Source organism: Anomaloglossus baeobatrachus, chromosome 3 (assembly GCF_048569485.1).
Source record: "Anomaloglossus baeobatrachus isolate aAnoBae1 chromosome 3, aAnoBae1.hap1, whole genome shotgun sequence".
Classification (NCBI taxonomy): Eukaryota; Metazoa; Chordata; class Amphibia; order Anura; family Aromobatidae; genus Anomaloglossus; species Anomaloglossus baeobatrachus.
Genome location: NC_134355.1, coordinates 26500907 through 26513009, shown reverse-complemented (window position 1 = coordinate 26513009; position 12103 = coordinate 26500907). Strand labels below are relative to the sequence as shown.

Sequence of the window (12103 nt, the reverse complement as noted above, 5' to 3'; positions counted from 1 at the left end):
TATGGCTCTGTGGTGTCTGTTCTGCCATATAGTGAGCAGGTTTAGTTCTATGTAGTCCAGCAGCCAGTCCATCCAGAATAGATCAGATAAATCCACCTATCCCTCAAATTTTTGACCACTTGTAGGTGCCCTACCCACTGCGCAGGGGAGGGAAAGTGTTCCTCTATGATCTAATAACACAGGATCCACCATTCACAACAGGTGATCACAGCTCACCACCTCCTCCTCCTGTACAATAACTGGTAACACCTCTATATACAGTAGATAACACAGGATCCACCATTCACAATAGGTGATGTCACAGCTCACCTACTCCGCTCCTGTACAATGACTGATATCTTCTGTATATAGAGGTGTTTGTAGTGCCCCTGATTGCATCAGGGTGCTACAGGGAACTGCATCCTGTACCCCAGGGTGCAGGGCCTACCCTCCTGTAGTTCCAGGTTCCCATCAACAGTGTCGCTGACCGCACTACAAATCCCAACCACACCAGGACTGGACAGACACACCAGTGGATTCATCAAGTTAGAGCACGTCCGCTCACCTAGGGGTCAGGCAGACTGGTGGGAGGGAGGAAGTTGAGGGTCAACTCTGTTCTGCTCTCCAAGAGTGAGGAGAAGGGGACTTGGAGCTCCCAGGGAGGCGACAGGTTGGGTTGCAGACGGTGGTCCGGGACCACAGGAGTCGGGGACCGGTATTAGGAACACTGGAGGACAGGAGTGTAACAGACGCAGTCTAGGAGGACTGTTGGCACCAGAAAGCCCAGCCACCTTACCGGTACCGAGCACGGCGGGGTACAGGACCCTAGATCAGGGAGTAGCTTCAAGCAACCTGATAATTAACCTGTGTAGGACAGTCTTTATGAACTTTCCCCAAGAGCTCAGAGATTGGAGGCATCAACACAACGAAGGGGATAGGGTTCTCCAAAACAAACAACCCACTAAAATCCCAAGAGCACAGCTGCCATACACATGGGTAGTGGGGCCACAATTGTAAATGTGCACGGAGGCAGGGCTCCGGACTTACCAAGTGACACTGGTGGGAGCGGGACCTGGACGGGCTCCCCCCGTAGAGACTGCGGTGCCTAGAGACTTTGGTTTACCGTGAGTGTCTGTTTAATCCACCTAATCCAGCACCAATACTTCCGCAGTGAGTAATCTGACCCCTGCACCCTGCTTCCCAAGGCCAAGCCACCCGTTTGTCAAAGCCCCACTATTCAGGGCCTTCCCTACCTGCGGAGGGACTGACACCTGGCTGCCCCACACCATCGGCGGCGGTGGTACTCTCCTTTACCGCAACACGCAGGTAGCGTCACGAACATTCATCCCCTGTAAATATCCCCTTACATTTGGAGTGCCCACAAGCCCCCGGGTCCGGAGACCCTCGAGCCACAGCAACTCCGGATCCGAGCAGTTTGACTGCTGCTAGGGCGGCACATGTCCTTGTACAAGAGGGGAGGAGGTGAGCTGTTAAATCACCTATACTTGTAGGCAATTTACTTATAGTTGTGGTTCACAATCTAAAGTAATTTAGTAATGGTGGATCCTATATCATCAGTCATTGTACAGGAGGAGGAGGAGGTGAGCTGTGATATCACCTATTGTGAATGTTGGATCCTGTTATCTACTGTATATTGAGCTGTTAATAGAGGATCCAGCATTCACAATAGGTGATATCACAGCACACCTTCTCCTATACAATGACTGATAATATGGAATCCACTATTCCTAATTGTTTTACTTATCTTTGTACCTCACAATCTAAAGTTCCTACAAATAGATCTTTGGAGTTTGGGAGAAATCTGCAGAAGCCGGATGAGACCCTGGAAGGAGACAACACGAAGTAATTTCTGATGTTGTCCTTGGTGGGATTTGAACCTTGGACCGCAGCGCTGCAAACAAGTGTCACAGCTCACCTCCTCCCCCTCCCTTCACAGCGATATCACAGATCTGCCCATAAACATCTCCAGATTCCAATTACCCATGCAGTTGCTATAAAGCAAATTTCTAAATGCTGCTTGTCATGATGGCTGCCCCCACAATCAAAGCTAGAAAATTAAAAAATTACAAAAATAGACAATGCATAAATGATTTACTCTTTATTGATCAGCAATTAATAAAAATATCTATAAATATATATAGCACGTTAGGATTCCAGTTTTGCATAGATCACTGTATTGGTAACTGGTCCCTGAATGCTCGGCCTCTTCCGATATTTCGCACATGCAGAATATGAGCACATGCACATTGTGCACCTCTGCACTGAATATACTCGCATTATTGGGGCCCTTTATACACAGCAGATTCCTGGTGTGTTTTTTTTTTTTCCTATTTATTGTTATGTTTCAGCTTTTAATTCACTGACAATCTGATGTGATTATGGACAAGCAGAGCTGCAGTATAAAGTATGGGGGAGGAAGAGCAGTAACCTGAGCTTGCAACTGATCATGGAGCGGAGGAACATTCATCGCTGCAGAGGGAGCATCAAGGCATTATTGTGGTAGAAGGCAATTGGGTGATTACAGATACATAGTAACGATACTGCAGCTCTGAGGTGACGTCTGTATATTAACAGTACAGATATCCCTGTCCGGGCTCCAATCTGTAAAAGAATTGGGGGGGACAATAAATCTGCACTAGCAACAGCGCCACTGCTGTGTAGTGGTTGTGTCTAGTATTGCAACATTCACTTGAAAGGGGGGTTAAGCTGTAATACCAGGCACAACCTATGGACAGGAGGGGTGCTGTTTGTTGTTTTTTTAATTTTATTTTATTTTTTTGGGGGGGAGGGGGGTTCAGCAAAAACCTAATTTCTATTCCCAGACAATACCTCTATCATTTATTTTCAGACATTGTTCTTCTCCAAAAGGCACCAAAATTCTAAAAATTAAACTCCCAAGACCTATAAAAAACAAAGTAATTGATCCTGACCCACATCAACCAATCAGACCCCTTTATGAAAAATGGCAGCTGAGATCTGATTGGCTGTTACAGGTCATGTTGCATATTTCTTGCATTCGTGGATTCGGACGTCAGGCACGGAAGGTTCTGCGGTCTCCTCACATTACAGTGAACGACATCCACTGGAAAATAAAAAAAAAAAAATTGGTCTAGTTATGAAAGGGTTAATTAGCTCATGACCCCTAATCCCTATCTGGGGTGGGTGGGGTCTGCCCGGGCATCCATAGTGGGGTGATGGGAGGGGGGGGGGGGGCGCGATACAGCCACACATCTCACAAACCTAGAAAAAGAAAACCTGCCACATACTCGCCTCCCTCCCATTCCCCAGCGCACTGATACAGCAGATGTGATGTCATTGCGTCTGCTTCTCAGTTGCACACGATGATTGGAGGAAGGAGGAGGTGACGGCTGTGTCCTCCACCAATGTGTTCAGGGCTAGGTACATCTGAGGAGTCACATAGTGGTGTTATCAGGATGCGGGTGCGCCCCGAAGGCTGCTGGTTCCAGCCCTTCAACTATCTCGCTCCTTGGGTTGGTCTGGAGCGGCTAGATGTCCAGACGTTTGTTCACTCCATGTGGTGCTTTGTTCACTCCATGTGGTGCTTTGTTCACTCCATGTGGTGCTTTGCTTGTGGACCAAGAGAGCCAAAGGGCTTAAACCAGTGGCCCACGGGCCACACCATGCCGACAGCAGTGGATATATTGGTGGAGGAGGGAGTGCTGGCTCTGTCTTCCACTAATCCGTGTGAGGCGCACCAGATATGACATCATATCATCGCGTGTGCGGAGCGTCAGTGCACTGGGGGAGCAAGAAGAGGAGATGGCCTATTTTTTTTTCCCCATACATGTATGGGATGTTTGCATGTATGTGGGGGCTCATACTGTATATAGGGGGATGTCAGCATACTTAATATGTTAGCATTTAATATTGAGTTCAATTATTTTATATTAATATTGAGCAGAATTAATTTCACCCTATGGACTCAGCCTCCAACAAAGTCACTCTTTCACGTGGCCCCTCGAGAAACTTAATTCCCCAGCTCTGGCCTAGACAATCCTCTAGAAGCGAAACATCAGCGTAAACCTCTCCTGTCCTAATTGTTACATTGTATCAACCTGGAGACAAAGCCAGTGTAAGGCTATGTGCGCACGCTGCAATTTTTTTTTTTTTTTTTTTTTTTTAACCATGTTTTTACGGTGCGTTTTTGGGCTCATGACTTTGCTTCCCCAGCAAAGCCTATGAGATTTCATTTTTGTTATCCGCACACTGCAGCTTTGTTTGGCTGCGTTTTTGAGCTAAAAAAAAAAAAAAATGGTCATGTCAATTCTTTTCTGCATTTTTCCACCCGTGCAATGCATTGGAAAAACGCAGTACGTTTTTGCCGCGGGTGCTTTTTTGTAGCAAAAAACGCAGCGTGCGCACATAGCCTAACTCACAGATTACCGCAGACACGTAACTGAATGACAGCCGGCAGCTCCTGGGAGAAATAATATTCATTTTCTCCTGGGTGCGGCGCCTTCAGAACACTATTATCCTGCAGGAGAATAACGTTATCAGAGATGATAAATTCCCTTTAAAATCCCATCCCGCCTACATGTATCACCTAAGAGCTTATTCAGACATCAGTGATTACTCTTGTGCTTAAAAGATCAGTCCGAGCTCCTAATATTTCCCTCCATTTTCCCCTCTGTTAAGTCAGGAGCTCACGTTTCGCCGGCAGAGACCCGGCTTCTTCTAGGGGGCCTAACACAGAGCACTTCTCCCGATTTTATTAATGACTGCACAGTTAGTTTAATTTATAGTAACATTTTGTTTTCTTTACCCTTTTTCTTATTTTCTATGTGACTTTTTGTGCCAAATTTGGAGAAATCATAAATAAAAATAGAATAATGATAATAATATAAATAAAATTAATAATATCCCATGCCTAAATCAAAGATCCTAAAATTGGCAGAACATTTTGCTGACATCTCTGGTGTCATTTCCAGTATGGATGGAAATCACAGTGCTGATCGAGATCCGTCACGTGATGGACACAGGCTACGCCACATGGCACCTACTGGTTTTTAATGGAATCCCCCATTTTCACAGCAAGAACAGCGACATATTATGGGCTATTACCCCTGTCACACATGGTGGAGCCTCAGAGGCTGCCCTAGGGGGGTACGCTGCGGCCACTACCCCCAGAGATCAGTACGTCCCCCCGCACACGACATAGTTCACACTTCTACTTACAGACTCCATTGTAAGGGGCACCACACCGCTGCCGTCTGTGTCCATGTTCTTGAAAATTTCTACAAAGAAAAAGCAAAATTACCATCGAGACTGGCAGAGAGGAGTCACGGGCAGCGCTCCCGAGGGAAAAACTATAGAAATGAGCTCTCCCCCAAAACTGGAAGAACGCCGCCTCTCTAGTGCCACCTGCTGGTAGGGATCGTGTAAGACAGAGCCGGGCTAAGTGCGGCCCACTGACCAAGACAGCCGAAGGGCTGAAAACAGTGCCCGCGGACCCTACGGCCCTCGCCCGTACACCGCCGCTCCACGTACCACCACTATCCACATCCTCAGGATACACGCAGTGGTATCATTGGTGGAAGAAGAGCCGATGGCCAATCAGCATCAAACAGCAGACCCAATGACGTCACATGATCACGAATGCTGTATGGAGTGCTGGAGAACGGGAGCAAGGGGGGGGGGGGGTGCAGTTTTTTTTTTGTTCCCCTTCATACATGTATGGGATGTTTGCATGTATGCAGGAGGCTGTTTGGGGGACTCATACTGTATATAGGGGGCGGTGTGGGAGCTCATACTGTATATAGGAGGCTATGTGGGGGCTCATACTGTATATAGGAGGCTATGTGGGGGCTAATACTGTAAATAGGGAACTGTGTGAGGGCTCATACTGTATACAGGAGGCCATGTGGGGGCTCATACTGTATATAGGAGGCTATGTGGGAGCTCATACTGTATACAGGAGGCCATGTGGGGGCTCATACTGTATACAGGAGGCCATGTGGGGGCTCATACTGTATACAGGAGGCCATGTGGGGGCTCATACTGTATATAGGAGGCTATGTGGGAGCTCATACTGTATACAGGAGGCCATGTGGGGGCTCATACTGTATATAGGGAGCTGTTTGGGGGCTCATACTGTACATAGGAGGCTATGTAGGGTTCACACTGTATATTGAAGGATATGTTGGGGCTCACATTGTATATAGAGGGGTTATTTGGGGGTCGCATTGTATGTAGAGGGGCTATGTGGTTGATGTTGAAACATGATGAAATATTGTCAAGAGTTGGACATGGACAGAGTTAATTCTCTGTAGCCGCTTGCTGGCAGGACATGCTGGGATTTGTGGTACAGCAGCAGCGGGCTAGTTATAAATCGCCACTTTCGGCTATAGCGGGAGTCGTGTTCATGTTGTCTGAGTCGCCACTTACTGAACATGATCTCCAGCCGAAGAAGACAGCGCACAAAGTTATCAAAGTCCACGCAGAGATTGTCGTCAGCGAAACGCGCCACTAACAGCTGATGGAGCTGGGAATTCAGCTTAAATCCTGCAGATATAGAGCAAAAATAAAGCCGCTCATTACATTTGTTTGTAACCTAAAAAGACACATTGGTCTTCATAGGAACTGTACACACAAAATATAAGACTAGAAGCAAAATTGTGTGGTTTTTTTTTGTTTTTTTTTAACATACATTGAACCAAATGAACTACTATGAAGTCACTGACCCGCTTCTTCTAGCGCTTTCCTCATCTCGTAGGCATTCATTGTCCCTGAGCGATCCACATCGATGGCTCTGTAAATTTTCTATAACAAAAAAATAAAATTAAATAAAAAAAAAAATTCACATGTAATGTCCACATTCCACCACCAGATGGCGGCAGAGCAGCACTGTCTAAGTAACCTTGTCTAATATATAAAGCTGTGCGTGCGTGCGTGCGTGCGTGCGTGCGTGCGTGCGCTAAAGGAATCTGCACTGTTACATGTACATTCATGAAATTTTGCACAGACGCCCCATGTGACTCAGGGAACGTCATAGACTATATTTTGAATAGAAATTTTAACCCCGCGCTTTACAATTTTTCGCCCCAAAAAAAAAAGCTTACTTACTGTTTGGACGTGTGAGGTAATATATTGGCTGTTTTGAAAGTTAGTCTGGATATTTATCAGGTGGTCTATAACAACCAATCACAGCTCTGCTTCTATGTTTCTACAGGTCATTACTAGGAGCTGTGATTGTTGCTATAGGCAACAAAGGATAGTCTTAAGGGTGCTTTACACGCAGCAACATTGCTAATGATATATCGACGGGGTCACGTCGTTAGCGACACCGCAGCGTGTGACAGCTAGGAGTGACGATCAACGATCGCATAAACGGCAAAAATCGTTGATCGCTGACACGTCGCTCCTTTTCATAATATCGTTGGTGGTGCATGCCGCAGGTTGTTCGTCATTCCTGCGGCACCATACATCGCTATGTGTGACAACACAGGAACGACGAACATCTCCTTACCTGCGTCCACCGGCAATGCGGAAGGAAGGAGGTGGGCGGCATGTTCCGGCCGCTCATCTCCGCCCCTTGTATTGGCCGGCCATTTTGTGACGTCGCTGTGACGCCGAACGCACCTCCCCCTTGAAGGAGGGATTGTTCAGCGGTCGCAGAACAGGTATGTGCGTGTGACGCTGCCGTAGCGATAATGTTCGCTACAGCAGCGATCACCACATATCGCACCGACGGGGGCGGGTGCTATCGCTCGAGACATCGCTAGCAATGTCGCAGCGTGTAAAGCACCCTTTAGTATAAGAAGCTTATGTGTCAGTTAATATGATTTTGGTGGTGAGAGCAAGGGTTAGAGAGAGGTAGAGTGGGGGAGAGAGTGGGGGAGAGAGTGGGGGAGAGAGTGGGGGAGAGAGAGGGGGAGAGAGATAGCGTGGGGGAGAGAGTGGGGGAGAGAGTGGGGGAGAGAGTGGGGGAGAGAGTGGGGGAGAGAGTGGGGGAGAGAGTCTGGGGGAGAGCGGTAGCGTGGGGGAGAGCGGTAGCGTGGGGGAGAGCGGTAGCGTGGGGGAGAGCGGTAGCGTGGGGGAGAGCGGTAGCGTGGGGGAGAGAGGTAGCGTGGGGGAGAGAGGTAGCGTGGGGGAGAGAGGTAGCGTGGGGGAGAGAGGTAGCGTGGGGGAGAGAGGTAGCGTGGGGGAGAGAGGTAGAGGGAAAGTGTGAGAAAGGGAGCGTTGGACAGGTAAAGTGGGAGAGGAAGAGAGAATGGGAGAGAGTAGGAGAGGGCGAGTGGGAGAGACTCACTATCGCAGGTAACGCCGGGTACTACAGCTAGTGAAAGATAAGAATGAATGTGGCCTATGGGTGACCATTACAAAGTGCTCCCCCAGTATCTACCCAACTAGCAAGGGTTAATTGTTACATTTTTGTTCTGCAGATTATTGCACATATCCATTGGCTGGAATAAATGTGATGATCCTCTCACCTGATATTTCAATAATTTTGACCATAAAATATTGAATTCTTTCAGTCCCAATTTGCCGCTTCCATCAGACTAGAACATTGATGGATGTCAAGGAAAAAGCAAATTCCCACCAAAAAGTCATTTTTACCATTTCTTCATAATGATCTGGTCACATATAAGATGTAGATAGATTAGGGGTCTCCTATTTAGAGGACCTCAGGACTTAACGGCTCCATATTGTAATCAATGGGTGATATGGCACTACTGGTCCAAGGTGACCCTCTGCCTCCTTCACCCAGGCTGTTATATTGAGTAACAATGGGTATGAGGGAAGACTCAAACATTATATCAGAACAGGATTGGTCGCAGCAGATACAGTGCTGGCCAAAAGTATTGGCACCCCTGCAATTCTGTCAGAGAATACTCAGTTTCTTCCTGAAAATGATTGCAATCACAAAGTCTTTGGTATTATCTTCATTTAATTTGTCTTCAATGGAAAAAAAAAAAAAATGTCATAACGTCAAATCGGATATAATTCCACACCAAACATAAAAAAGGGGGTGGACAAAAGTATTGGCACTGTTTGAAAAATCATGTGCTGCTTCTCTAATTTGTGTAATTAACAGCCCCTGTAACTTACCTGTGGCACCTAACAGGTGTTGGCAATAAGTAAATCACACTTGCAGCAGGTGACATGGAGTAAAGTTGCCTCACCCTCTGTCCTGTGTCCTTGTGTGCACCACATTGAGCATGGAGAAAAGAAAGAAGACCAAAGAACTGTCTGAGGACTTGAGACTCCAAATTGTGAGGAACATGAGCAATCTCAAGGCTACAAGTCCATCTCCAAAGACCTGAAAGTTCCTGTGTCTACGGTGCGCAGTGTCATCAAGAAGTGTAAAGCCCATGGCACTGTGACTAACCTCCCTAGATGTGGAAGGGAAAGAAAAATTGACGAGAGATTTCAACGCAAGATTGTGCGGATGGTGGATAAAGAACCTCGACTAACATCCAGACAAGTTCAAGCTGCCCTGAAGTCCGAGGCTACAACAGTGTCAACCCGTACTATCCATCAGCATCTGAATGAAAAGGGACTGTATGGTAGGATACCCAGGAAGACCCCACTTCTTACCCCGAGACATAAAAAAGCCAGGCTGGAGTTTGCCAAAACCTACCTGAGAAAGCCTAAAACTTTTTGGAAGAATGTTCTCTGGACAGATGAGACAAAAGTAGAGCTTTTTGGGAAAAGCCATAAACATAGAGTTTACAGGAAAAAAAAAAAAAAGAGGCATTCAAAGAAAAGAACACGGTCCCTACAGTCAAACATGGCGGAGGTTCCCTGATGTTTTGGGGTTGCTTTGCTGCCTCTGGCACTGGACTGCTTGACCGTGTGCATGGCATTATGAAGTCTGAAGAATACCAGCAAATTTTGCAGCATAATGTAGGGGCCAGTGTGAGAAAGCTGGGTCTCCCTCAGAGGTCATGGGTCTTCCAGCAGGACAATGACCCAAAACACACTTCAAAAAGCACTAGAAAATGGTTTGAGAGAAAGCACTGGAGACTACTAAAGTGGCCAGCAATGAGTCCAGACCTGAACCCCATAGAAGACCTGTGGAGAGATTTCACAATGGCAGAGAAGGCCCCCTTCAAATCTCAGGGACCTGGAGCAGTTTGCCAAAGAAGAATGGTCTAAAATTCCTGCAGAGCATTGTAAAAAACTCATTGATGGAACCGGAAGCGGTTGTTCCCAGTTATTTTAGCTAAAGGTTGTGCAACCAAGTATTAGGCGAAGGGTGCCAATACTTTTGTCTGGCCTGTTTTTGGAGTTTTGTGTGAAATGATCAATGATTTGATTTTTGTTTCATTCTCTTTTGTGTTTTTTCATTGCAAGCAAAATAAATGAAGATAATAATACCAAAGAATGTGTGATTGCAATCATCTTCAAGAAGAAACTGAGTATTCTCTGACAGAATTGCAGGGGTGCCAATACTTTTGGCCAGCACTGTAGTCGCCTACAATATCAGTCACTACTAATAGGAGGATACGTCCAGAAGATCTATGATGCTCCTGCAGGTCTCCAGACTGAAGCCGTCAGACTTGATGTCCACCTCTAAAAGAAAATACAAGAACACAGATTGCACGATCCGCCCGAATCTCTAGGAAAGATGGAGGAACGACCGGAGCACGGAGGTTATAACTCACGTTTACAAATCACCTTCTGCAGGATGTTACAAAGTTCAAAAGCAGAAATCTCAGCGTCCTGCGGAGAGAAGATGACATGTCAGATTGGGGAGCGAGTGGCCTCGTTTGTGGAGGAAACCCAAGAGCCAGAACCTGAGGCAAAAAGCCTGCAGACCCTGATACATTGCAATGAGCTCTGCACCAGCCTCACGCTGCACACGAAATCCTTGCACTCACTGACAAAGGGAAATGGAAGAAATGCTGAGAAAGTGAAAAGGAAAAATACACTTGAAAGCACCAATTAAATGTATACATAGAGATTTATACAGCCACCACTAGGGGGAGCTCACTACATACAGATTTATACAGTCACCACTAGAGGGACCTCACTACATACAGATTTATACAGTCACCACTAGAGGGAGCTCACTACATACAGATTTATACAGCCACCACTAGAGGAGGCTCACTACATACAGATTTATACAGCCACCACTAGGAGGAGCTCACTACATACAGATTTATACAGCCACCACTAGAGGGAGCTCACTACATACAGATTTATACAGCCATCACTAGGGGGACCTCACTACATACAGATTTATACAGTTACCACTAGAGGGAGCTCACTACATACAGATTTATACAGCCACCACTAGAGGGAGCTCACTACATACAGATTTATACAGCCACCACTAGAGGGAGCTCACTACATACAGATTTATACAGCCACCACTAGAGGGAGCTCACTACATACAGATTTATACAGCCACCACTAGAGGGAGCTCACTACATACAGATTTATACAGCCACCACTAGAGGGAGATCACTACATACAGATTTATACAGCCACCACTAGGGGGACCTCACTACATACAGATTTATACAGTCACCACTAGAGGGAGCTCACTACATACAGATTTATACAGCCACCACTAGAGGGAGCTCACTACATACAGATTTATACAGCCACCACTAGGGAGAGCTCACTACATACAGATTTATACAGCCACCACTAGAGGGAGCTCACTACATACAGATTTATACAGTCACCACTAGGGGGAGCTCACTACATACAGATTATACAGCCACCACTAGGGGGAGCTCACTACATACAGATTATACAGCCACCACTAGGGGGACCTCACTACATACAGATTTATACAGCTACCACTAGAGGGAGCTCACTACATACAGATTAAACAGCCACCATTAGGAGGAGCTCACTACATACAGATTTATACAGCCACCACTAGAGGGAGCTCGCTACATACAGATTTATACAGCCACCACTAGAGGGAGCTCACTCCATACAGATTTATACAGCCACCACTAGGGGGAGCTCACTACATACAGATTTATACAGTCACCACTAGAGGGAGCTCACTACATACAGATTTATACAGTCACCACTAGAGGGAGCTCACTACATACAGATTTATACAGACACCACTAGAGGGAGCTCACTACATACAGATTTATACAGCCACCACTAG

General features: G+C 46.5%; 1 protein-coding gene across 1 annotated transcript in view; it reads right to left on the bottom strand.

Annotated features, from left to right (window-relative positions):
• Positions 1-2085: 2085 nt before the first annotated feature.
• LOC142295939 (calpain-2 catalytic subunit-like) overlaps positions 2086-12103 on the bottom strand; it is a 68049-nt gene continuing 58031 nt past the window's right edge. Inside the window, exons 15-21 of the mRNA XM_075339070.1 lie at positions 10629-10686; positions 10472-10536; positions 8451-8519; positions 6702-6780; positions 6406-6522; positions 5197-5255; positions 2086-3082 (exon numbers count right to left, since the gene is read on the bottom strand). Coding sequence (XP_075195185.1) covers positions 3059-3082; positions 5197-5255; positions 6406-6522; positions 6702-6780; positions 8451-8519; positions 10472-10536; positions 10629-10686 — 471 coding nt within the window. The 3' untranslated portion in view covers positions 2086-3058. The remainder of the gene's footprint in view (positions 3083-5196; positions 5256-6405; positions 6523-6701; positions 6781-8450; positions 8520-10471; positions 10537-10628; positions 10687-12103) is intronic.